The 27,238-nt window shown below is 32.1% G+C and overlaps 1 protein-coding gene across 4 annotated transcripts; it reads left to right on the forward strand.

The window, feature by feature from the left end:
- Positions 1-26,415, forward strand: LOC113548431 (tyramine receptor tyra-2). Of its 4 annotated transcripts, none has more exons than XM_026949306.1 (4): positions 1-609; positions 14,825-14,970; positions 18,986-19,759; positions 25,726-26,415. In XM_026949306.1, the coding sequence occupies exons 2-4, from the start codon at positions 14,843-14,845 to the stop codon at positions 26,318-26,320; spliced, it is 1,497 nt and encodes a 498-aa protein (XP_026805107.1). In that variant the 5' UTR covers positions 1-609; positions 14,825-14,842; the 3' UTR covers positions 26,321-26,415. The 4 variants fall into 4 exon arrangements, with proteins under 4 accessions (XP_026805107.1, XP_026805109.1, XP_026805110.1 ...); XM_026949308.1 differs by lacking the exon at positions 1-609 and adding an exon at positions 2,425-2,668; XM_026949309.1 differs by lacking the exon at positions 1-609 and adding an exon at positions 2,849-2,988.
- The last annotated feature ends 823 nt before the right edge of the window (positions 26,416-27,238 follow it).

The raw sequence follows: 27,238 nt of genomic DNA on the forward strand, positions 1-27,238 counted from the left end.
GACCCGGCCGTTACAGCGGCGGCGTTCACAGTCGCCATACAACGATATTTTACGAATTACGGAGACTCCGTCAGTAATGCCAGTGCGTTGGACCGAGCCGGCGCCGCTCGCATTTTAGCGCAAGTAGCACACGGCGTTATACCGCGGACCGGGTTTTTCGTTTTCGTATTATAACAATAATTTGATTTTCGTTTTTCCTCCTGCACCGGAGGGACGACTGATAAAAATACAACGCGCGAGGCGTCATCGCGGCGGTGGTTTTATAACTCATTTCCCTCCTCCCCGAAGCACTTCATCACGCTGTATTTTTTCGACGCGTTTCGTTTGCTCCTTCCCGAAGGAACAGTCCACGTGCGAATCATAGACACAGCTGTGCGTGTCCCGGAACGTTTTTTTTTTTTTTTGATATTCTATAAAGTATATTTTTTTATATTATTTCCGTTCCCGAAGAAAATGCTCTCGTCCGGCGGTGGCCGTTACGGCGACCGTCGCCGTCGTTGACGCAGCCGACCGCGGCTGTACGTCCGCGATGAGCTATCGTCGAGCCAAAGCGACACACGACGACCGGATCGGAGCCAAGGCGGCAACGGAACTTCACGCTGGTGACTGGTGAGCAGACAAAACATGTTAATATTATATTACCTATTATCGTCAATAACGACAATACCGCACGTGCATTGTGCATCAGACACTGTCATGTCGCATCACGCCAGTTCGACCCGGTGATATTATATTATTATGCATTTCCGTTCGTTATGATATTGCACTCGTTTAATGATGTACCTAAATATTTTTATTCTTCAACCGCCATAATATCAAATATCGCATCCAGTGAAAGTATTATTGGGTCACGACGTATTCTCCCGCCGATGTGTATGTGTGTGTATGTATGTGTTTGCGATTTCATAATGTTTGAAAAATAATATTTTTTAAATTCTACTGTGTAGGATAAGCCATCTCATTAAATCCTGCAGTTTCGAAAAGACCACGTGCATGTCCAGCAGCTGTGTAGGTAATAGGTATATATGATTGTATTGTGACATAACATATACACGTGCTAATATTGTCCATAAACCGACGTCGTTTTACTATGTAACGCGTTATCATAATCGATAATATTATTTATCATTTTATCATTTAAAATAAAGCAGGAAAAAAAAAACAAATTCAATATACGGTTTGCGTGTATCAGGTATAATAGAAAATAGGCATTATCCAATGCTGCGACCAATTATTGTACGGTGACGTAACCGCGGGTTCGACACCCGAAGTCGTTGCCCGGAAAAAAGTGTTCGAATTTTAAACGCGAAAACACTTAGGCAAGCCAATTTCCCGCCAGACGCAGTGGCGGCGTGACTATTATTACAGTGATTATAGAATACATAGACATAGGTTTATTATTATGCTGACCTACGCAATTATCTCCGCGAACGCTTAACAACTGTCCATTACGCCTACCCGCGTCCACCCAATTCGTAATTTATTATATCGACCAACGGTTTTTGAATTTTCTTTACGGATTACAAATGAAACCGCTAACCGGACGGTGATGGACTCGGGTTTTCCGACGGCGACTCGATCGTTTACAACAATTTAACCGGTCACTGTTGAATGAGTTCTCGCGATGATCGTTTATTCGAACAATAATTTTGAACGGTGTTGTGATGCACGTTCTATACTTCGTACCTGTTTAATATTATATATACGAAGAACAATGAACGGACGTCGACAAAAATATTATATATAGGTACCTGTAAGAAATTGTGGAATCGTGTATACCGGAAAAACCCGCTTAACTGAAATGTAAATTTTTTTCCTAAGTGATTTATAATGCATCTCATTTACGGCATGTTTTACATAATATTAAAATGACGACTAATTCAGACGATATCGGCAGTAACCATGTCAATACACTAAAATTAAAACTTAAAGTATTATCTCTGGTACTTTCGTGGTACTTATACAATTGTGTAATTTTATGATTTATATTATGTGATTATGTACCTAAACGTAATATAATAATATATGATGCAGGTATCCATGAATGAGTCTTTTAGGATTTTCATTATTTTGGATAAAGCTGAATCATTTGTACTGCGTCCCAGAGTACCATAATATTATTAATGATTTAATAAACAATTTTATCTGATGAGACGAGTACTTTTACATTATAACAATTAATAATATTATATTGATACCGATCGTAATAAAATTTTATCGACAAACTCACGGCTCGTCGATGACGTAGAGGAGTGCGAAAACCGTCGAGTACGATTAAAACGGCGGCAATGATCGCGATGGCGTTTTCATTTATTGGTGTAATATAATTGGTGTTGATTTGTTCATTTTTTTCATTTTGACGTCATGCGATTTTATTGCTTCACACAACTCGATGGTGTGAAAGAAAAAATTTGCAGTCATTCGCGTAATGGTAACAATTAGCGTACTCGCAGCTACCTACCGACAGTTTTAAAAATGTAACTATATGTGCGAACGTTGTAGGATTTTTATTAATTTTTTTCATTCATCATGGGCATCCGCCACGATTTGGTATCTCGTAACCGCCGACGATAGTTTAATATTATATAGTGGCCACCAGTCTCCTTGGCACCGAAACCGAATCAACGTTCTTGACAATTTAACCGCCAGTGTGCAAACTCCTCCATAGGTATGTAGTATAATATACGGGCGTGTATGTGTTTAATAATAATAATCGCGTAATCGCGTGTTAATGTATGACAGCAGCGGCGGCGGCAGTTCACATTCGAATGTATATGCGTATTTCTATTAATATTATTATTGTATTTTACTGGAAGGTGAACATTGTGTATATTATTATTATTATTTTTTTAAACCTGTCTATCGCTGCCAGTCGTAGTTTTGTATTGTTTATGTTAACCGAGCACGTTTTTTATTCCTCTTTTTCCGCGCAAAACGGGAACAATGACCAACAGCCAAGTACCGCCGCCGACACAATAATAGAATACAGTGAGTACAGCCACCGTACGTTAGCATCGGATTATAATCGTTTTTGCAGCAACGATCGACGACGAAAAATCACCTCGCCGACGGGAAATTATTATTGTTATTTAACCATCATAGATTTCAATTTTTACTTTCCGAGATAGAAGTTTCGACTGACTAAATCCCTGAAAACTCGGAGGTAACAAACATTTTTTTAAACACTTTATCGTGCACTAACCCATCAATGCGCTATGTGTGTACTATACGTATTTGATGCACGAGTGAAAATGCCAAATATTTTAATTAGATTTTTATAGTTCTTTGATGGCTGTATCCTCTGGTAGTCTGGTTCGCACAACAGTGAGTGCCATATAAAGTGAAATCCGGTCAGTTAGGTACGCCAGGAATGACAAATTAAATACATTTACACATAAATACATCATTTCAATAATCGATTTTGCGAAACGGTCAATTTCTATGTTATGAGAGTGTGGGACTGAAATATTGTGTAAGCTATGTGCGTACCTATATACCATGTTAGATACTCTGTTGTATGAATATAATTTAGCCGGTATATAAATAAATGTATGCACTATGCGGTTTTGTTATCGATTATTATTGTCCCAAAGTAATTATAATTCGTGGTTTTTGCACGGTTTTTTTTCTAAAGAAACATACGATATTGTTAAAAAAATCACCGTGTTATATAAACGTTCCGTATTAACCTCGTACCCAATTACTGAAAAAAAAAATCTGGTGCATTATAATATACCTACACGGATGGCGTATATGCGAAAAATTGGCAATATTCCTAAAATCTGATGTTATATATGTAGGTAGTAGGTACTATGTCTTTAATCAATTAATAATCCCTGGTATATATTACATATTATTATAGGTTAATTGCATCGATATATTTGGTGGTAAAGATGATGGTTGGAATCGTATACGATATATTCATTTATAAGTCTTGGATTTACGACCATGGGTTATTTTATTATATATACAAATTTTTTCGCCTGATTTGAGTTTCCAATGAACACGGGCACCCAACCGGTTTCATCATAAGACTTGCTATCGGTTATCGCATCGTTAGCCAGGAGAAAGAGCGAGATGTCTACTATTATCGGTCGACATGTATCGTGAAAGTTCCGAGCTCTATGATCAGTATGATTAGTATGATTGATCAACTATAGAAGTCTTCTGTTTTTCTGTTTTTTAATAACGTATGTTTATGTAATTTATATTTTAGCTGAATACGGAATTATGAAAATATAGTCAACGTGAAATTTTTAAATAAGTCAAGGTTGTGGTTAACGTAAAAAAAATAAAAAATAAATAATTTCGAGTAAACAATGAAATATTTAAATAGTACCGAAATAACACAAAAAAAAAAAAATCGTAAACGATCTACAAAAACAATAAAGATAGTTTTTTATTTCTCCGTCATTTATCTCAAAAGTTCCTGGATTACAAACTGTCCTTGATCTACTCTTAACGCTCGACTGGATGTCTAATATTCATCTCAAGGATAAGTAATATGTCCGCCTGTCCGCGTGAAATCTATTCGATCCATCAAACCCTATGTAACGAGCGTTTGAGAGTACAGATGCACAAAAGGGATTAAGATCGGGAGAAAGAATATAAGAGGAAATCTTCCGATTGCGTTTCTCGGTGCATACCATTATCGAAACGTATTATATCGCTTTACGCGAACGTAATTGGGGTTGTTCAATTCCATAGAAAATTTATGTTAATCCTCAAAATGGTCTGTTGAATACTATTATAGGCACATAAAAATAAGTGACTGTAATATAAAGCTAATGTAGTGAACAATTTGTATGCTAACTGCTAGTCGTTTAGTATACAGGTATTAGGTATAACCATATAGGCTATATACATCTGGTTATACCTAATACATGTTGTAGGCTAAAACTGGTACAAATACTTATTATGCAAGGGAAGACATCGTTTACCGCAGCGAAAATATGAACATTAAAGTTTTTTTTTTTTTAAATATCATTCGTATCGCTAAATCCATGTGTGGGATTCAATAGTGGGATGCAAATGGGCACCTTTGCTGCAAGTCATCCTTGAACTTCACTTGTATTAACACACACGCACAGACAGCATTACTACTATTATAATATATTTTAATATACATGTTATAATACATATATATCAATTAATTATTTATATACATACCTACTATCGACACTCGCGTATTATACGCGTGCACACAGCACGCAATCAAGGTGATCTATGCACGGCAATGACGATTAGCAATCACTGTTAGTATCATCAGTTTGTGTATTTTGTTTTGATTGAAATTGTAAACATTTTTTAAAATTGTATTATTTTATATTTAATTATTAATAAACATACATTAATTAAGTATACACGCATACTATCAATGCCGTTAATTACAAACGTGTGTAAATCACGCCAAATGTTCGTGCCCCGTTTTAATAATGATCTTTGGACGAGTTAGAAAGGCTAATCTGTTACCTGTAGCTGCCGACAATTTTATTTGTTCCTAGTACCGGAAACGATGATGTAGGGTATTCACATGCGTTCCGCTACTTATTGACTTAAGTTAACGAACGATTTCGATTTAACTGTTATAAATACTTACTAATATAATAACTGTGTAAATATAGAAATTCTTTACAAAAAAACAAAACTTTTAAAAAATCAATAATTTGTAATAGGTTTTAATTGTAATGTAATATATTTATATTGTATATTATTATATTATATACATTAAACGTAACAGAGATATTATTATTAACTTTGGTGTATTGTACCTAAACTTAGATGAATTTGCATATTTTATTATAAGAAAAAAATGTTTAATCTTTACTCTCACCTAAGAGTTAAGATTGTAGTCATAATCACGCGATTTTTAAGTTGCAATCTAATGTTTATCTAATGACATATTATGATACAAGAGAAAACATTTTTTACGTATGAGCTCATATAATAAAAATGTACTAGCTATTGTTTTTTTTAATTATTTTTGGAGTAAACAGCTTTGTAATAGTAGTCAAGATATTTTTTAGTTCGTGACGATATATTGAAATAATGGTTGTTAAAGTGTTTACGATTTTATTTAAGAATATAGCATATATTGATATATATTTTTGAACAATGTTGTTCCAGATTTTACAAGTACTTACTAACAAAATTCCATATAAGAATGACATACGACGAAATTGGTCAAAGCTATATGTACTAGAGTCTATAGAAGCAATAGAAAGTAAACAGTCGTTAGAAATAGAATAAAAATACGTACAGGGTATTCTGACAGTTTGATAAAGAAAATAAAACTAAATAGAATATAGAGTACTTGACCCGATCATCGAAAACTCAAAAATTGTCTAACTATATTCACATAAGGATTAAGAAATTCTAAAAATGAATAATAGTGTAGGTATACGAGAACAAAATGCTAAATCCACAATTGTGTCGAAATACTCGCAATTCGCTATATGTTCTGGATATAATAGTAGGTATTGTCAGATATGCATTATAAATTTGATATTTATTACGATAATTATTACAAACGTATTTCTTTTAAAATTTCATAACATTTTATCATATAATATTTCGAATAAAATGTATTTTTATAATTAAGCAAAATATTACTTATATATAGGTATTACTATTGTGATTAAGTTAGCAATATTTGTCTTAAATGGATAATATTATAAAAAATTTAATTAATTTAATATTTCGTGTACAACAGTCGTGAAGTAATAATTTAAATTTGGATGAAAAATCTTGACACTTTTCACATTTATTTTTATTATTATTATTAATCTTTAACTCTAACCAGCTTTTCATATCATATGCCAAATGATCATTATTTTAATATGTCAGTTTATATGACCATGACTATAGGTACAGAAAGAATTTTACAAGATTCATGGTGAAAAAAATTACATTTTTTAACCATCCTTGATTTTAATTTATGTTACGTTTATCAAGGGCTTTTAATGAAAATAATGATAATAATAATGAAATACAATATATAACCGTACTTTGATTTGAATACAAATCTCGTTTGAAAATGTCACGGTATCTATTGGAGATTTCCATCATTTCGTGACCCGATAAAATATGCTGATGCGTTTGCCTGAAAATTTTACGTTTGATAATAATTACATTGCTTTTTAACAGTTAATTAATAATTTGCTATAGTTTGGGATGCAGGGTGGATTGAAATCATATTTTTTTAACATTCATCAAACGTATAATTATCGTCCATCGGTGCTATATATAGTAGTGGCTAGTGGGTATAAATGATTTTCAACGGTCGTCAATTGCTCCAAAAACCTTCAGAGTGCAATGCCCCCGCGAAAAAAAATTACAATCAAACTATTCTTTATTACTATTAAAATCGAAGTAGAATTTTTTTTTTTTTATCTGTTTTTAAATAATTGATGTCCGATAAAAACCAGTATGAGCCACGCATGTATATATACGATATTTATATTTGTTGTGTATGTTCTGTATATTTATAGTAGCTAAAATTTCCCCGGATTCCTTAGTTAAAAAAAACATTATGGACTAAAGTTTTGCGTCTTTTTCCAATAGCGAACATACTTACCTATAAGCCTGAAAGCTTACATATTGTAAAATGCAATCACATAGAGGGTTTTTTTTTTTTATACAACGTGACTACCGTTTTACAGATCTTCAAATTAATGAGAAAATTACAATTAAACGTTAATATTATGTAATATGTAGATTGTATATACGATATTTTATCGCAATGTATACATAATTTTGATATCCGAGCCCTCAAACCAGTTATCTGCAGGTTAACAATGATAATACCTACGAATGATTGTACCAACACATATAATATTATTAACAACGGACTGTCATTCATCATTACGTGTGGTGTATTAAACGTCTTAATTTGCAAACAAATATTGCAGAATCTTATAGTTCATTGTACATATCGTGTCTTCGGATAAAATGTTTATATTAACCGACATCGAGTTGTTAATATTATTGTTATTAATTGTAACTATAATTATTATTATATCTGTCCGTATATCATAATGATATATCGATATACATTATTATACATAATATAAATACAATAATATATAATAATTATGATTGTAAATTATTATTGATGTGGTGGTGCGGTAATCCTTTACATACGTCAAAGTTGAACAAGGAAATTATACATATCAGTATAAACGGGTTATAGATAAAGCGTATAAAAAGTATATTATGCGAGTAATATAATTTTTGAAAACTTTACAAACATTTTTTTTTTTATTTAACTCATGATAAATTATTATATAAAGTGTACACATAATGATGTCGAACATACTGCAATTAAACTTTTTTCTTTTTTCATCGTGTACTGTAGTCTGTAATACTCTTATGCGTATAGCATTTGTCGATATTATTAGCTCAAAGGTTAATATAATTGCACCTTTTTTCTCAGACTTTATACGACGATGACCGCTGGCAAACAACGATACACTATAATAATAATACCTACCATAGGCGTGCGCAGACCTGAATTTCGGGGGGTGTCTACAATTTTTTCGGGCCCTCTCTTAACAAGACATGTACGCATTTTAATAAATTAAAATGCTTGAATAAACATTACTTAAATTATATCACATATTAATCAGTAGTATTATTAGTACCAAGTTATATAATATTTCATTAGATAGTTGGATCTAAAATCTATTTTCAAGATAATTGCAATATATTTTATTCATTATTTTTACTTTTGTAGTCAATAACATCTAGCTGTTATAATCATAATAAGTTTTACCACGCAAATTAAAAATACTTCAAGTTGTATTATTTTTTTTTATCCCAAAAAATAATTTTTTACAACATATTTTAGAAAAAATAACATTTTTATTCTAGTAACATTAGTTAAAATACGGACCCATATATATGCTATAGGACTTAAATTTTAGGGACCCAATATTGTCAGGGGGTGTACAGGGCACACCCGGAATCCCCTGTGCGCACGCCTATGATACCACTGATACCTACGTATGGGTATGACATACAAATATAATAATTATCGATACGCATGTGCTGCGCATGTTTGTTTAATACTCGTTATTAAAAGTTTTAAAATTAGTTAAAAACGTTCGTGTGGTCTTACCTCTGCCGAAGTCAAAAAAAATTATATGACATAATATTATATAAAACAAAAAGAGTCGGAGAAAGAAATAAAACCACTCGTTTTCACTCACACGGGCGTATGCGACGCGCGCACGCACGTAAAACAATTGAACTCGAATATGATATAATTTAATAACATTATTAGGTACCTCTATGTATTATGCGTGTATTAAGTACCCGTGTTTGCACAAGCCAAGTTTATGATATAAATTGTTATCTTTACACCATACACACGTTGTGTTTGTTGTCCGATAAGGTTTTGGAGGGAGAAAGATGATTGGCCGGGTGGAGGGAAAAAATTTAGAAAGAAAATACGTCGTTTGTCATTTCTCATAAGTCACAATATTATATCGTGTCGTCGTATGTGTTTTAGGGATCGTCATCGCCGCCGCCGAACCTTGTTCACGCCTGTTGCTTGTGATTGTTGATATAGTAATAAAATAATGATAATATTTTAGTGTCGGTGGTGGGTGCAATGAGTTGCTGTCGCACGCGTACTCGAGAAGTATTATTTTATTTTTGATTGGCGTGAATCGTATCGGAGAATAACGCCGTCGCGAATACGATCGAAAACGATTTAGGTAGAATTCTGCCGTCATGGCGAGCATTCGTACAGGTTTTTTACGTTACCCGACCGTTCGATTGTTTTGGACAAAGAGACATCATAAAGTGCGTAAGGTTTCGTGAAAAATAATTTTTGTGTAAAAGTCCGCTTTTTAATTCAATATCACAATATACTAGTGGTGTGTGCGCGCGCTTTTTTTTGTTATTACGATTTTTCGTTTGACCTCCTCAAACAACGGACATAATATAATATAATATACATAATTAGCCTATATTGTAGGTATACTTGTCTGTATACCATTGGATTAACCTAGTCACAATATTGTTGTACTTTCGTTACACAACTTTCCAGTAAGTTTAAAACTTCAATTTATTATTTTATACATTTATTTATGATGGCTTTTGTCACACTTATTTTGTTTATAAAGCTGTCTTGTGTGTAACCGTAATAGTTATATATTTTATGTAACGCGATTGCTGTTAACGCTACAAGATTCCAACATTATTTGTCATGTTATTATGTCATATAACATCATATTAATAGTTTGTTTTTGATTGGATGTATTTTTATTTACTTTTGAAGATGACTGTTCATAAAAAATATTATAAATGTATACTAAGTAATATAAGTATGATAAGTACTAAGTATAATAATATTCACTATATGTACATAGTGAATAAATGTTTGAAACATAATTCAATGTATCAAATTATTAACAGGTTAGCCGGTATAGGTATAAGAAAATTACCAATTAGCCTTTGAAATAAAATACTATTGGTCTTACAAATTATTTAGAATTGTGATTTAATTTCAAAATACTTTTATCTATTGCTCATAACATTTGATTTAATACCTATATTCAAAATGTTAAAACATAATTAGGTAATAATATTTTAATAAACGTTTTTTTTTTTTTTTTGATTAAGTAATTTATTTTCGTCTACTAATCAAACACGAATAATAAATATATGCTGAATATTATAAGGATGGTTTTGTTTTATGCCGAATCGAAGTTTGAATCGTATTTTTATCTCGGCAGTTTTCATTAAATTTTATCACGTTTTTATATTATGATAGATTAACAAAATCGGTATCACAGTTCTATGTTATTCTAAACGGATGTTTATACATTTATTTTGGGTAAAGGTACAAATAATGTATAGATAACTTTCAAATGAATTTCAAATCAAGAGTTTAACATTTGTTTTTATTTACGCGACGAATGCTATCAATTTGAGTCAAGACCCCAGTTCTAATTAAATGTTATAACTTGTAACCATTTATTTTCTACACAATAAGGCTATCACGTCTTACGATGAGATGCATATTATACATATATATATTTATTTCTAAATAGGTTCAATAGAAAGTAGAATACTATGGAATCGCATAATAAAATGAACCATATGCGTATAACACGTGTGAAATGTAATTGAATAGGTATAGTATTTAATTCGCATGCAAATTTATTAATCATTTCTTCAGGAAACTGCGCGTGACCATACAAAACAAATAGCGTTCGTTATAAGTCCATTATTCCGTTTCTTGGACGGTTTTTTTTTTTTTATTATTATTATTTACTTAATCTATAAAGAATATTGATATTTCGACATTCAGAGTCGTCGCACGTGTCCTATTGCCTTAAACACATGCCAATGTCGTTCACCCATCGTGCCACGACCATTTCCCGATCTCAATTAGAGTGATTATAGTTAGTTTACATACACGCTCACGCATATAGAAATACAGAACAGAACATTATAGTAAATATTACTCGTAAATCGATGATATGGCCCATACGTCTGAATAATACACGCATGTAGGTTTTTACACAGGTATAATTCATTAATTTGCGTTATTATACCAAATGTGTGCCAAACCATTAAAGTCACGTTTATATTATGCAACGTCTTTCCTCTGTAACACTAAACCGGTTCACAACGCGCGCATTCTCTCGGTTCGTAAAGTAAAAAATTGTGATAAACAGAAAAGCCGGTTAAAATTAAGGTACAATACATTCCTTATACTTTTTTTTTGTTTTGTTTTGCATTACTAATAAATAATTATTGTTTGACGATTAACGCACATCTACACGACGAACAATATAATTATATTGTATTTATGTGTTTATGAGGGTACTCGTATTACAAGATAATAACCTGCCCGGCTTTCATTGATACACAGTATCCCTGTAGTGATGGATGACATGTTAAATAACGTTCTTAAGACGTATAATAGTATACGACTATAATATGAGTATTATATTATTATGACGTTAAGTTACCAACTTTCTGTTAATTTGAGATATAGTATCCAAACCTAACCCGCCGACCGTATAAGGCGTTCGGTTTGCATACACGCGACGCCTTGCAATAAACTATATATTATAATTTATAATCATACGATATGCACGTGATGTTTATACGGCTGGGTAGCAAAATAATAACTTTACTAATAATATTATTATTACTGTTTAAATAGTGAATTAACCAAATACTAGATAATTTATTACTCTGTTTATTTATTTAATTTGTTTTTAAGTATAAGTATTTCAATGTTTTAGATAATATTTTAGAGATCGGGAGTCGCATTAAGTAATAAAAGTTATAACTCGTAGTTATACACAGTATAGAGTAATATTATAGTCATACAGAACACTTTTTGTTCTAATATACGTAAAAAGTTACAGTTTATTTAACATCAAAATAAACCAAGTACGCGTCTTCGACTTGCTTCATGTATTTAATCAAGTTTTTTTGAATGGCAGGAGTTGACATTTATTATTAATTTTCGACATTTGTACCACTTCCTGAAAATCTTGTTGTATGGCTTCGTAGTTCTTATGCATCTATTGTTTTAAAAAAATATATATTTTTACATACTGACCTACGGTTGCTGCAACCATTGATTTTTAATTTCTAACGAATGCTTCTATAAATAAACTAAATTTCTGCACAACGTCAAACCAAACTCACCGTTAAAAATATGTTTTACTACTATATTTTTCTATTTTTTTTTTTAGATACTCTGCTCTTGCGTATATTATTAATAGTATTATTAGGCGTAACTAAGAAATGTTTGTAAATAAAAGTTTTCAACATTATCTTAGGTTACTATGACGTTCATTTTTTAATTAAATTGAATAAATTACGATATTGTTTGTACAAATAAATTGAGTACGATAGTGTGAATTGAAAACACACTGCTTTATTAATTAAATGTGATCAAAAGTGGACAAATTTAGATCAATTTAATAAAATTGATTGTTACGATATCATGGCAGTTGTTATAAGAATTCATTTTATTTTTATATATTTGAACTTTTTTAATGTATGATAGTTACATTTTATTTAACGAAAATTGTTTTTTACATTCATAAAATATTAATATGTATAAAAGTACGATATTAAACGTTGTTCGTGAAGACGAATTTTTTTCGAAAACTGACGTGATGATGAGCGACAGTTAAAATTAAAATAACCATAAAATATTCATGTAGAATAGAAGTGTTGGATACATATGAATGTAAATTTATGTTAACACAGTCATCGATTTTAATATGTTTGACATAATAAGTAAACATACCGAACATTACACTTTTCCGGTTAACAATTATTATATTCCACTCTTATTTGGCGTGGTAGAATATTGTTATTTATTATAGGAAGTCCTTAATAGATTAGATTTCATTGACTATAGTATAATGCGTTTATTGAATAATTTAAAGAATGTATATTTCACAAAAAAAAATTAGAAGTTGGTGCATTATATATTTACATAATCTATACCTATATAAATTAAAAGCAAATAAATCAATTTAAACCAATTCGGTTTTATTGGTTTAATATATTGCACCTATTAGTTTTCAATAAATAACATAATATTATTTTTCGTTTATGCAGTTTAATATTAAATTGTAGTGGCTATAACTGTTGTACTCAATAATTTCAACTTCTATAATATTATGTACATAGGACATGTATTATTTAACTAATATTATGAAGCGCGAGTGTAGATATATAGAAACTATAATTCAATATTAATAATGCATTATTAATACGGTCGATGGGTCAAGGTTCAAGTATTAAAAAATTATAATACAATCATGTATCAGATAAGCAATTGTTCTTGTTATTTTTCGAAATTACTTTAAATTTAATTGTGAATAGGTTCGTTGTCTATATCAGTTTTGGAAAATAAACGAAATAAAATCTAATAGAAAAATAAACATAGATCTTTTACAGTAGAGACTACGCATACAAAATCAAACTTACTTTATCACATACCTGTACAAGATATAAACTAATTATAATTTTTTCGTAAAGAATCAATAGGTAAAAATAATACAGAGGTGTTGTTCAAAACGGAAGGTATTATTAAACGTATTAATAAATTATAACTCAATATTTACGAATGTATATTTAATGGGTTATCTTAAATATATAATAGATGATTATTGATTATATTAAACATGTATAGCATTCAATGGTTCGAACTTCACATCGGGGAAATGATTGGCAGTTGTTGAACTTAGTCATAAAATTTTTGTATTTTTAGTGTGAAATATTTTATGCAACAAAATGCAATTGGACGTAAATTCGTTTAATTTCTAATCAGAAATTGCAAATCCATTAGCTAACATAATGCATACTTTCATAAGCTCAATGTCTGATAAAAAGAGCATATTATATACACAGTTTTATATCATATTATACTTAATGATTTGTATGTTTTTTTTAAACATTTTCATAATATTATATGCACATATGTGTCATATGTATACAGTTTCGGTGTATATTGATTGGTTTCGACCAATCGTCACCGATTCTGTAGACTATTTATAATATGCATCTTATTATATTAATATACTATTATACTTGTCTTGTGCTATTATAATATCAAATATGTATGATAATTATTGTTGTTTATTGGTATTGTGTGATGTAAACTAATATTGTGTATTACGATAATAATATTATATTATATAATTATATTATATTATTGTAATAATTGTAATTGGTAACCGTTGAGACGCCATTTTAGGACCCCCTTCCCACACAAATGTATCCCCGCAACATGTGCCAAAACGTTCATTAGACCATTCTTGTTATTATTTTACAGAAGGATCTCAGCAGCCGAATGGCCCTAATGCTAGTCGGCTTGTTGAAAGTCTTCTCGGCACTCGTTTTGATCGTGTCCACATCGAGCAATTCGTTGCTACTGCTAGTGTTCTACCGCCGACCTGGTCTGCGCACTCTATCAAACAGGTGAGATTTTTAATATTTATTATAATAATAAATCATTCTAAAAACTAGTTTAAGTATAGAATACTATAGTAGGTACGTCTTTTTCGATAAATTGTAAACCGTTTATTCTGTTTACTTTATAATATTTTCGGAATAGTATCCGGCGAATAAATCAAAATATAATATTTTTATTTTCGATTAGATTACCTACGTAATATATATTTTGTATCTACCTTACGTTTAAGAACAATATTTTATTCAAGACAAAAATGTACTGTGTTCCCCAATAGATATAATGATATTAAAATTAAAATTTATTATTGTTATATTATCAGAAAAATTCTCATTGTCTTAAACATATTTTCTTGGAAATTAATTCAAATATTCTCTGATAAAAAAAAAAGCTTATGTCTGCATCTAATGAATACTTTATACCTCTTCGATTTTAATGAGGTTAGAGTACCTTCTTATAAGCATATATATATATATTTGATATTTAAATATGATATGAGGATTGGAATTATTTCACGATGAATATGTATATTGTTTATTTTTGTTTTCCTGTATGAATTGATCGTATAGGTACTCATCGATTTTAGAACTACATTAATTTTTAATTAATTTTAAAATTTAATTAATGAGTATTCATTAAATTTGTAATTGATATATTTTATTATATATTATATTATAAAACTTTACTTTTTTGTGCGGTTTCAATAAATTAGTCTTTATAATTTATAAATTATGTAATATAAACGCATGCATATAATTGTATATAAATACTGTATAATAAATAAAATCATTAAAACTGTAATCGTGCCAAAGACCCAGTTAATACCTAGTTGGTCTATTAAAATGTTGAAAAAAATCGAGTATTATGCCAAAATAATTTTTGTCCGAGTATATAATATAATAAGTGCGATATACGTACCAGATACCTACTGCTCTAGACACAGTATATTAATCGATAAATAAATATTTAGGTTATTGAAAAATGTACTTCTCACTGCATGCTATGTTTTCGTGTTGAGCATATACGCACTTAAATTTGCTTCGTTATTACTTGTTTGTAAAATAGGGTAAGTATAGGGTTTAGAGCGAAATCACATGATACAAAATATGTTTATTCCGGTGCATGTTTACCTACTCGAATCCCTAAGCTTTTTGTTATGATACAAATATTAGAATTTCAATGTTAACGTTCCAAGGTAACATAAGTTATTTGGTTATCGAATTTCTAGAGAGGTTTACAGCTCCACAAGGGCGATAAATAACTTGATATATATATCGTATTAGGTATATATTCATTTTGCACTATAAAAAATATAAAAAAATATTGCGCAGAACAAATATGTCGCGGACAGGGTCAAAACCGAACAACCGCGAGGACGTAGTAACAAGTGGCAACGAACGTTTGATGAGTACCTACTTACCTTATTCCTTATGTTCGATAATTAAAATTTATTATATTAGGCTTTGTGATACTATATAATAATCGACATGTTGTATATATAAAGCGTTTTTATCTATCGACTAGTTTTTTTTTTATTTTTGTTATGAACACGTTTTACTATGGGAAATACCGTATTAGGTGCCTATTTAATACCTATACTATTATGATATACATGATAAATAAATACGTTGAGCAATTTTAATTTCAGTTCTGCATATATTAAAGAGTATGAAAAATAATTCGCATATACCCACTTATATTATAACGTATTTTATAAGTCTGGAAAACCATTAATCGTTTCATTTATCATATGTTTTACTTTCAATGAAAATTAATTTCTATAATATATATAATATATTGTATGACATAACTTTGTACATATCTACTTATCTTATAATAGTTTTGTAGTCACTAGTCATACATGGTTTTTGCATGGTGTATAGTTAACATTGTTACCAATCGATAAGATTGCACCTTATATTAGTGTCGTGCAATTTGATAGCCAATAAACAGTTTCTACTACGGCAACCAAAGTTTACATTTATTCTGGTAAAATATCAAGGGTTTAAATGTATTAAAAAAAAAATGATCAGTATTCTGTAGGTAGAATCATATTATACGCTTTATTTACTCAAAATACACAATTCGTTTGTTGCTTTATTTTTCTTTAGGGATCTGTATTTTTTCATCAGATATCAAATTTCTTTAAGTATTAAGAAGTATTGTCAAAATCGTGAAAACGTCACGTGTAATACTTATTTTATGGAATCATTTCAGATGATTTTACATTATTACATAAGTTGGATCTAATCCATTTGGCATCTATATAATGATTCCAATGCGATTTTTTTTTTTTATTACAGTTCACGATATTTTTAGATAAAATACTCATCAGTGTTTTATCGTGTTCGGCTGAATCCGCTCTGATTCTTATTTTGCACTATAGTTTACACAATAGTGGTAAATAAAATAATTTATGTGATCGCTTAGGCGTATTGGTATAGTGTGATAAATTATAGGTCTGTACTGCAGTGGGTAATGACTCTGATCGGTTATCTAAAAACAAATTTGATTTAGTCGAATAGTTAAGACACGAGAACTTAATTAAGTCTCAAGTGACATTCATAGCCGACGTTAATTTGAACGTATTATGTTTATTTACAAAATATATAGCTGTTCGTTTTCCGCAATGTTTTGTTTGTTACGATTTAAAGACTCGTATTAATAAAATTATTTATTAACGATTCTATAATTCGTTAGATTTTCTCTCGAAAATGGCGTTGGACAGCGTTTGTTATGGTATAACTATGTATTTATACTTTCGTTTTTGGATATCTGCAAACGGTGTGATATAATTTGTACTACAATACGTTATTTTACGTCTTCCGTAATAATTTATTATGCAGCTCAAAAAACGTGTGCTCCGATTTCACGTTTTCTTTTCTTTTCTGTAATTCTACCGCGGTGTTTAATTAATTGATATTTGTTACTCGTAAGACATCCAATTGTTTGAAGTTACACGCTCAGCGGAAAGTCGTTTGTTTAACCTGGTTGAAATATTTCGCATTGCGCAGTTTTGAACGGTGTGTGTACATTCAGTACCTACATTATACAATATAATATTCAGGTATTCCAATAAAATTATTTATTTTTACGATGAAATACGTATACGCATAATAAAAAGTAATACATACCTTTCCATAAGTAGCGATGTATTAATGTATTATAATATGTGTATATGATATTTCTAACCTTTCGTATATCACATTATTTGATATTAATATTGTTGTGTCGCTATTTATTTTTGAGTACATTACCTATGTATATTATATTGAATATTGATACGACTGAAAATGCCAATTGCAATAATACTCGTTATTTTAGCAATATGTAGTGGATGCAATTCATGGATAGGTGTAATAATAAGTTTAATAACTGGTAGCCTACTCTTGTCTAAATGGGGCAAATGTAATGTTACTATTTTAACACTTTACAGCCCAATTATACAGGGCTATTTATATCCACCGGATGTCTAATGCGAGCGCGGTGTATATAGATAGAATTATTGAGGAGGTGGCATTAGCCGTCTTCAATACAGATATAAATACATACATATGTGGGTATATTTTGTGGTCTCTCAAACTGAAGATTATACAGTTGAACGGCTTAGTTGTGGTTAAATACTATAGAGCTTTCATAGAGAATTTCCAGTATATATATTTATCATTCCCCGAGACTAAATTAGAACTTCATTCTATAGAGTAATTAATGATTATATAGTTCATATCGGTTCCTTATCGTTATAGTTCAAAATCGTATTAAAACCCATTCAAAAGTTAAATTCTAAGTCGCGCACCGGTGAAATTATTGCAAAGAGTGTTGGGTATATATAGCCTGGAGGTCAAGGCAATGGTTCAATTTTTTCTCCGATGGTGCGTAGAAATATAACGCGAATTTTAGTAATTTATTTTTTTTTCACACATTCGATAATATAGTCTACAGTATTAATATAATATGTTATGTACGTATATGTGGTATGTGCACATTAATCATTGTATTAACGTGGGTGTGTATTTTTTGCAGATTCGTGATGAATTTGTTGGTGACGAATTTGGCGAGCAGTTGGATACTGGTGCCGTTGACGTTATGGGAAAGCGGCCCGTTCAGTAGTTGGACGTCGCCATTACCGCCGGCCGTGTGGCACGGGCTTACCGGAGCCGTGTACGCTCAGTCCGTATTGTCTGTGATGACGGTGGCCGTGGATCAGTACTATGCGGTCACCGATCCGCTCAGGTATCACGTGACGGTGAACGCGGCCAGCTGCGCGGTGGCCGTGGCGGTTACGTGGTGCCTGTCGGCCGTGGCCGGTGCCCTGTCGGCCCTACGCGAGCTGTCCGTCGCGCCCGAAGTGTACCGGTACGCGTTCCCCGTGGCATACGCCGTACTCCTCTACGTCGTGCCGTTCGTTACCGTGTGCGTAGTGTACGTGAAAATATGCACCGCCGCGCACCGGAACAGCGAACGGGCTCGACGCAACGGGTCCGTCCCGGACCACTTGCAGCAGCAGCAACAACCGCTTCAGCAGCAGCAACAGCAGCAACAGCAACAACAACCGTTTCAACAACAACAACAGCTGCAGTACAATAATAACAACAATAACAACAACAACAACAACAATAACATCAATAACAACGAGTATAACATAGTTCCTACCATTCAAGAAGAGGACGACGAGACGTTGGAGTCCGCTTCGTTGCAGGCGGTCGTGTCCTACGAACCGGAGGCATCGTCCAAACCGTCTCAGTCCACTCGAGCTAGTCTGAAGAGCACGTCCAGTTCCATTGTAAACCATTTGAGGTGAGCACTTACGATTTAATATAAACGTTTACGTCGTTAGTAATACATTAAGCACCCATTCTAATGACTAATTACCATAAGAATTGTATATACGTTTTGCGCTTGGGACCAGGCGCGTAGTCCACTGTTTTAAAGTAAAATCATATTTTATTCACAGTCCACCTCATCCCGCGTAGCAATTTTTTTTTTTTGAAATTTTAATAGGGTGACTTTATAGCTTTTATCGCGATTTATCCTCCTCACGTTACTGCCGAGAGCAATGAACTGCGCTGTGTATAGATACTATAGATTATGACGGAATGTATTTATCACGTGCGCCGGTAAAAATCTTGTTAAAAGTCTTGAGTATGAGTTTTGAAACGATCGTGATCGCATTTTAAATTGACTTAGTTTCATAAAAGATTAAATTGTTTTCCGCCACGTGTACTTATGTAAATTTGAAAATAATATATATAATAATCTATAAAAACGGAGGAACGTATATAAAGTTGGAAATTATAAGCTTTGAAAATCTGGAAAAATATTCTATCGGGTACATATTTAGTCGGAAGTGTATTTTCCTCAAACTTTTGTATTTCTAGGAGCCATACATCGTTGAAAACGTATTTTTTCCGAAAACGCATTGTACATTTTACACAACGATTTCAAATAATTATGGTCCAAATAAAATATTATTCTAATGATACTATATTTTCACAAAAAATGTTTTCTAACAAAATATTTTTCCATAAGTAAATATTATTCCGTTGCACAATTTTCGATAAAATATTTTTTCAAGTTTATAATGTTTTTCGAATGTTCTATCCAATGAAATCAAATCGACAACTACGAGTATTTGGATAGTATAATAACTCAACGAATTAAATTCGCATGTGAGTACCTATACAAGCTATAGGTATATTATTTATATATTCGTATAACATTATCATAATATACTAATTTCATGCAGTCGTAATAAATTTCTTCATGCTCACTATATCGTATTATAGTACATCATGCAAATAAATTGCTATATATTTAAATGATGTTCAATAATAAAGGAATTGGGGATGTAGAGAATTCAATCGCGTCAAATAAAGAAAATAATAAGGCGACATGTCGAACCGAACCGAACACCTCACGCACTCACGTCCCATCGTACCGTATTCTCAAACATAAATTATTATTGTATTCTATGGTACCTTTATGGCTATATAATATTAAACGCAGACGCAGACCATATAATACAATCCAAATAATAATATGATGTGCAGTTATATCTACACAAATCGCACAATACATTTAACTATGTTGTTGTCATACGTCTTGTGATGTTATTGCAATAATAATTATATCACTATTATGAGGGATAATATACACACAATTCAATTTTATAATAATAATTATAATTATACAATCGACCGCGATCTACTTTATTAAATTACATTTTCATCAGTGTTGCCGGCGGCGATCCGTGTCTACTGTGTGAAGAATATAGCATGTATAATTATGTATATATACGGAGTGATTCATTTAATGTAAGACAATAATTATTTCAAAAATTTTAAATATTTTTGAATTCTAAATTATAAGTATTTAAGGTTTTGATGAATGGAGTTGAGTGGTATAGGGGTAAATGTTGGTCCACTAGCTACTCCGCTCATCAATACCTCAAATACTTATGTACCTACTAATAAGCTATTTGTTCAAAATTTGATTTTTGTACATAAAAATACTCCTGATAAAAAATTATAATGAAATTATATATGTATCACATTGTTCTAAAGAGTAAAAAAATTTAAAAATATAGTTTTGTAATGACTTAAAATTACGCCAAAAGAAATATTTTTAAAAACACAAATGTCTTCTGAAACAATCTAATGTCTTACGTTACATAGACCACCCCGTATATACACATACACAAATGAACGTGTGCCAACGTGTAGGTGTGATATAATACATTAAATCCAGCCGCAGAAATGAACGCGTGTTCGCGTGTATAATAATTCTTCCGGGTGTACAATTAATTATTTTTTGAGTGAATTTCTCGGGCTACTGTTGAATACGTGTAACAATAATTAATAATATTATAATATTAGACACACGATGATCGGGGACATTTTGTCGAGTGAAATATTATTATTTTACGCGTTTTACGAGTACTACCGTGACTAATACATAATATTATTAAAACGAATGCTCTGTAAAATGCTCGATGCATGACACCTATATTATAATATTGTACAAGTTCGAGTGCAATACGAATGATAATTATACATGCGACGTCGTAAATTTATTGTAGCAATCACGACGACGACGAATTAAAATATTATCAACATCATATCGTATTATATAGGTACTACGGTACCATTGCACCGTGGATCATCGAACGATATTCCACAATACATATGATACATTGATAAGTGATATACAGTAGGTAACTAATAGTTTGAAAAAATATTTAAAAACCATTAAAAGTATACCAGTTTTCCCCGTAGATACGAAATTCTAATAAAAATCAAATTTTTTTTCACCTATTTCCTTGAGTTCCCGCAAAGAGAATGGATATTTATAGTACTATCATCCCATAATAAACGGGTGCGGACAATTTATTATCCCGTACAGAGAGATCGTCGGACGCGGTAGATACAATATTATTACACGGACAAAATTATTTATTTACTCACATCGTACGATATGACATTGTATCTACTTGTATATAATAAGCAACAACAGAACAACGACGGCTAGAAAATGTATTATTCGCTATAATATGTACAACAGTGATCGTCATGTTGCAGGGAAAGTCGTCATTAAGCATTACAACATTAGTGGCTGTCTTTATTTCAAACAATCTACGCATCTGTAGTCGCACAGTTCATGCGTATGTGATAGCATGTGTATTATATTAACTGCAGGTATTCGAAAAATAATTAATAAATAAAACAAAATACAATAATTAATATTATTTACTACTGGTAAAAACCCGTCAGACGATTATTACGATCGGAAATCTCGATGAAAGTATCTGTCGACGATATTCGAACACATTATTATACGCTTAATATAAGACATAAATTAGACTCTACAGTAGTTTTCGTATCATAATAATATTATAGTTTAAACGATAACGATCACCTATTATAAAACGTGAGTGCCGTCGACTCTTCGGACATTTATTATATAATTTTATATATTTATAAAATAGCGTTTATTATTCAGTAGGTATTTATAATCTATACGATGATGAGATATCACATTAGTAAATTTGATCAAAGTAAAAATGACTGAGAATGGCTTGAACGAAGATACGCTACTGTCCTTTTACATTGATGATAAAAGTTTACAGTATAAAGGATTATACGAAAATTGTTTTACAATTTAAACTATACCCTTTATTTATTTCATCTGTGAATGTGTTTTAATTTAGTATATTCGAAGAAAAATAAAACCTATGTGATGCTTGAATTTTTTTTAAAAACATTTTTCATTTGAAAGTTTTAATGATAATAAATATTTATCATACTGCAAAGATTAAATATTATAACAATTATAATAAATATGGTACAATAATCTGAAAAGTGAATCATTAAATTATTTATAAAATTATAATACTAACATGTGAGCTTGATGAAGTAGTCACCTCGAATTCGAAGCACTTTGATAGTAACGCTCCGCAATCTCATTTATTCTCTAGTTTTTTTACTGCACATACCTATGTTATACCAGCAGAACAAGATAAAAATACTTAATCTGAATTTGAATATCTTAAAAAAATCGATTATCCTTGCAACCCACGAAGAGGAAAAATTAGTATTTTACATAATTATTAATAAATAACTATATCTCAGAATTAGGTAATCATCGTTATCGCATTGGTAGCTCGATAGCTGAGCTGCGAACCGCGCGAGCCACCGTCGTAATTTATAATAGCTTTTTACGACAATGCATAATAATAAGCAAAATTCGCGTGTAATTAGTTTTTAGTTATTAATTGTTCGTAGAATAGCAATCGCAATTTTATGATACTGTGCATTTTATATTTAACACAAAAATATGTATAATTATTGGGAAGTTTGCAGTTTCGAAGTTAAAAATTTACTCCTTTACTTAGATAATGAATAAAAAATAGTTTAAAAACACAGTTTTTAGAAGAATTAAGTAGTAAATTCTGAGATCGCAATTATAATTGTTTTATTAGGTAGGGTGACGCTCCGTTCAACGTTCTAGTTTATTTGTAACTGTTTCGCAAGTACTCTCCACTCTTAAAAATTCGTGAAATTAGTTTTTTTTTAAATTGTCAACTGGTGGCCGTGGGTGTTAAAAGAAAAAGAAAATTGACTATTTTAATGCTTTTATGTGCACATATTGTTTTGGCAACACTTCTTATCACGGGTGTGATACTGTACATGGAGAATGAAGGACATTGGTATTTGTAGTTTCAAATCGCAAAATCTCACCATGGTATACGTTTTCACTACTAACTACGCGTCGTAAAAATTAATTATAATACCTCATGTACAATTTTAATCATAGAGTTTATTTCTTTCGTGCAATCTACCATAATAACAATTTTTAAACCATTTTTTTTATTCATTAATAATAATTCGTGAAAGTTTATTTGCCGTTATCGTTTTTATTTCGATTGCAAATCCAATAAACCGTATTTATTCAATATATTATATTGTAAAATGTAAAATATACGTTTAGTTGACACTTCTCTTTCATTTCGAATTCGATGACTTATCGATTAGGGATAGGTACAATATACCTACATATTAACGTAATATATATTATTAGGTTTATAATTATAACTGTATATGATTGGTCAACAGTGAACTTGTACACACACAACTGTTGCAGTTTACGTCGATCAATCATCTTATCATCGTATATAAATATATTATAATGATATATTATAGTGCTCATCGAAATTGTCAGTTGAACTTTCTCGCCGGAGATTTGAGCAAATCGCATTTTAGACTATAATCTCTGTTCCACGGTCTTAATTACGTAAAAAGAATAATATTTATAAACGACACGGAGGACGCGTTGCGCACTTCGTAGTGTGCTTTCCGTGTTGTTCAAACGACTGACGATGGCTACGTAAATCGATACCGCGTCGATCACGACTACGTAGATCGTCGCAGCAATATAATTGATAATAAAATATATTTATAGGAAGTCACACACTACTAGGTACGCAACAGAGTCAATGTTCAGATCGTTAGCGTGTTTTAAAATCGACAAACTGCATTTTAAGTGAGCACATTAGTCATAAGAAAAAAAACCTGAATACTTTGTTGTCTTGTTGAAATTTTAACCGTGTCATATTATAATTTATAAGTAAAACCGTGAGTGAGCAGAAGACCAAAACATATTTTAAACAACTGCATCGTATCAACAGTCAATACTTTAAAACTATTGCGTATTTCATAATTGTGAACTATTACATTTTATAATAATATTATTATGGGCCGTCAATATACTCCAAGGAACGGACAAAGTGACTTTAAACCCGCGTGACGCGTTACGAATATTGTACGTCGCGTTTGTAAGATGTGACTATACTGATGTGTATCGTTTCATTTATATTTCGCGTCCATCTATTTTAAACTCTACGCTTACACTGAAAAATAAAAGACTCATGTCCTAAATACATTTGTCAAGGCTGATGCGTTGGACGAGTAAAGTGAATATCGTATGAATATCATCATAAATCATATTTATTTTAAAAGACTCGTGCATTTATCGTACGTTCATTATTTAAACAAAAGATGCAATAGCGAGACCCAGTTTTTGCAAAAATTATTATTATACGTTTAAGCACATATAGGCGCTGTACACCCAAAAATATTTATCAAACCAAGATTTGAAGTAATTGCCTATACAATTTTTTATAAGTCTGAAATTAGTACCTAAACAGATAATATATTAATCGTACGCCCTTATTAATCTGGAACTTTTTGTTTGTTTATCATGTACAGATACAGGATATCGAACGCGAGCATGTTCCGTTACCGGGAGGAGACGCGGGCGGCCAAGATCTCCGCGCTAGTCATTGTCACGGCGGCCGCGTGCTGGACGCCGTACGCGGTGCTCAAGCTGTCCGAGTGGCCGCCGCTGTGCGGTGGCGGAGTCCCGTCGCCGGGCCCGCTGGCCGCGCTCCTGTCGCTGTCCGCGCACGCCGTCATCACGCCCATACTGTTCGCGCACCGCAACCGGCGCGTGCACCGCGAACTCTGCCGCATATTCTGCCGGCGGAAGCGGTGCAGCAGCTTCTACGACAACGTGCGGAACGCGACCGTCGCGTCGTCCGTGGCCTCGGGGCCCGTCAAGTCGGCGGCCACCGTCGGCGGCGCAAAAGCCGCGGGCCCGCAACACGTATTCGGCCGGTGGTTTGGCAGCGGAACCGGCGGCATCGGGTTCGGCAAGTCGGCCGCTCAACCGTCCGTCGCGCCGTCGTCCGTAGTCGTGCCCACCGTCGCGCACCTGCCCACCGACACCGAGATGACGCGCAGCTCGTTCTCCAGCAACGGTAGCGCCACCACGCAGACGTCGTCCGTGATCACGGTGGACTGACCGCGACGGTTCGCCGCCTACACTTCGAGGCGGCGCTGACTCGCCTGCTCCGGAACTTCTTTTCTAGTCACCCCCATCGACCCCCCTCCCCCCCCCAAAAAAAAAACCCACCCCCTCCGCGGTGCTCGTCTATGGCGCATTTTGTATATATTTGTACACGAGCCCGCCACCCACCTCCGCCGCCGCCGTCGTCCCATGAGTATGAACATGTTTTCGTCCTGACATCCACCATATCAACCCAACCAGCGGTCCATCAACAACCGCGGTTGCCGGACGAGCGTATATTTGTTTGTACGTGCAGCTATAGTTGTCACGCGCGTCGTATATTACAATAATATACGCACGTGATTTTATTATAAACGGTTCTCAAAACTTGTTTTCCTATTATTGTGTACTTAAAACGAAATCGGTTTTTATTTACGTATTTTATTATATTATATATATATATATATATAGATATAGATATATACTTATGTGTATTTCGTTTATAAAAAAAAAAAAAATGAAAAATATCCGCACGCGTATATATTATAATATTATATATTATTATTTTTTTATGTTATTAATTTGTAATTATATTATATATATATTACGGAACGTATGTAGTATTCGGCTAATCATTTGTGGATTGCTTTTATATTTATTATTTTACTGATATATCAATTTTCCCACCAGATAATTCCACATTCGACTGCTTTTCACGCGGGATGCATGTATTTTTATTGTTAACTTAAAATACGACGTTCTCGAATAATATTTTAACTTGTATTTTGTATTCAATTTTTCTAATGTTAAATGTTTCTTTCTACCGAAAATCTATACGACTCATAATAATTGTTTAAAAAAAATTTATACTGTATATTATATTATAAAGTCTGCAATAATGATTTGCTTTTGAAACTTATGTTTAGTCCATAA

This window comes from Rhopalosiphum maidis, chromosome 1 (assembly GCF_003676215.2).
Source record: "Rhopalosiphum maidis isolate BTI-1 chromosome 1, ASM367621v3, whole genome shotgun sequence".
NCBI classification, from domain to species: Eukaryota; Metazoa; Arthropoda; class Insecta; order Hemiptera; family Aphididae; genus Rhopalosiphum; species Rhopalosiphum maidis.

What these genes read in the sequence shown, in the direction of transcription:
- LOC113548431 (XM_026949306.1), top strand. Translation starts at nt 14,843, where the DNA reads ATGGCCCTAATGCTAGTCGGCTTGTTGAAAGTCTTCTCGGCACTCGTT. An exon ending in CTGCGCACTCTATCAAACAG is followed by an intron (nt 14,971 to 18,985) that starts GTGAGATTTTTA and finishes TATTTTTTGCAG; the next exon opens with ATTCGTGATGAATTTGTTGG. An exon ending in TCCATTGTAAACCATTTGAG is followed by an intron (nt 19,760 to 25,725) that starts GTGAGCACTTAC and finishes TATCATGTACAG; the next exon opens with ATACAGGATATCGAACGCGA.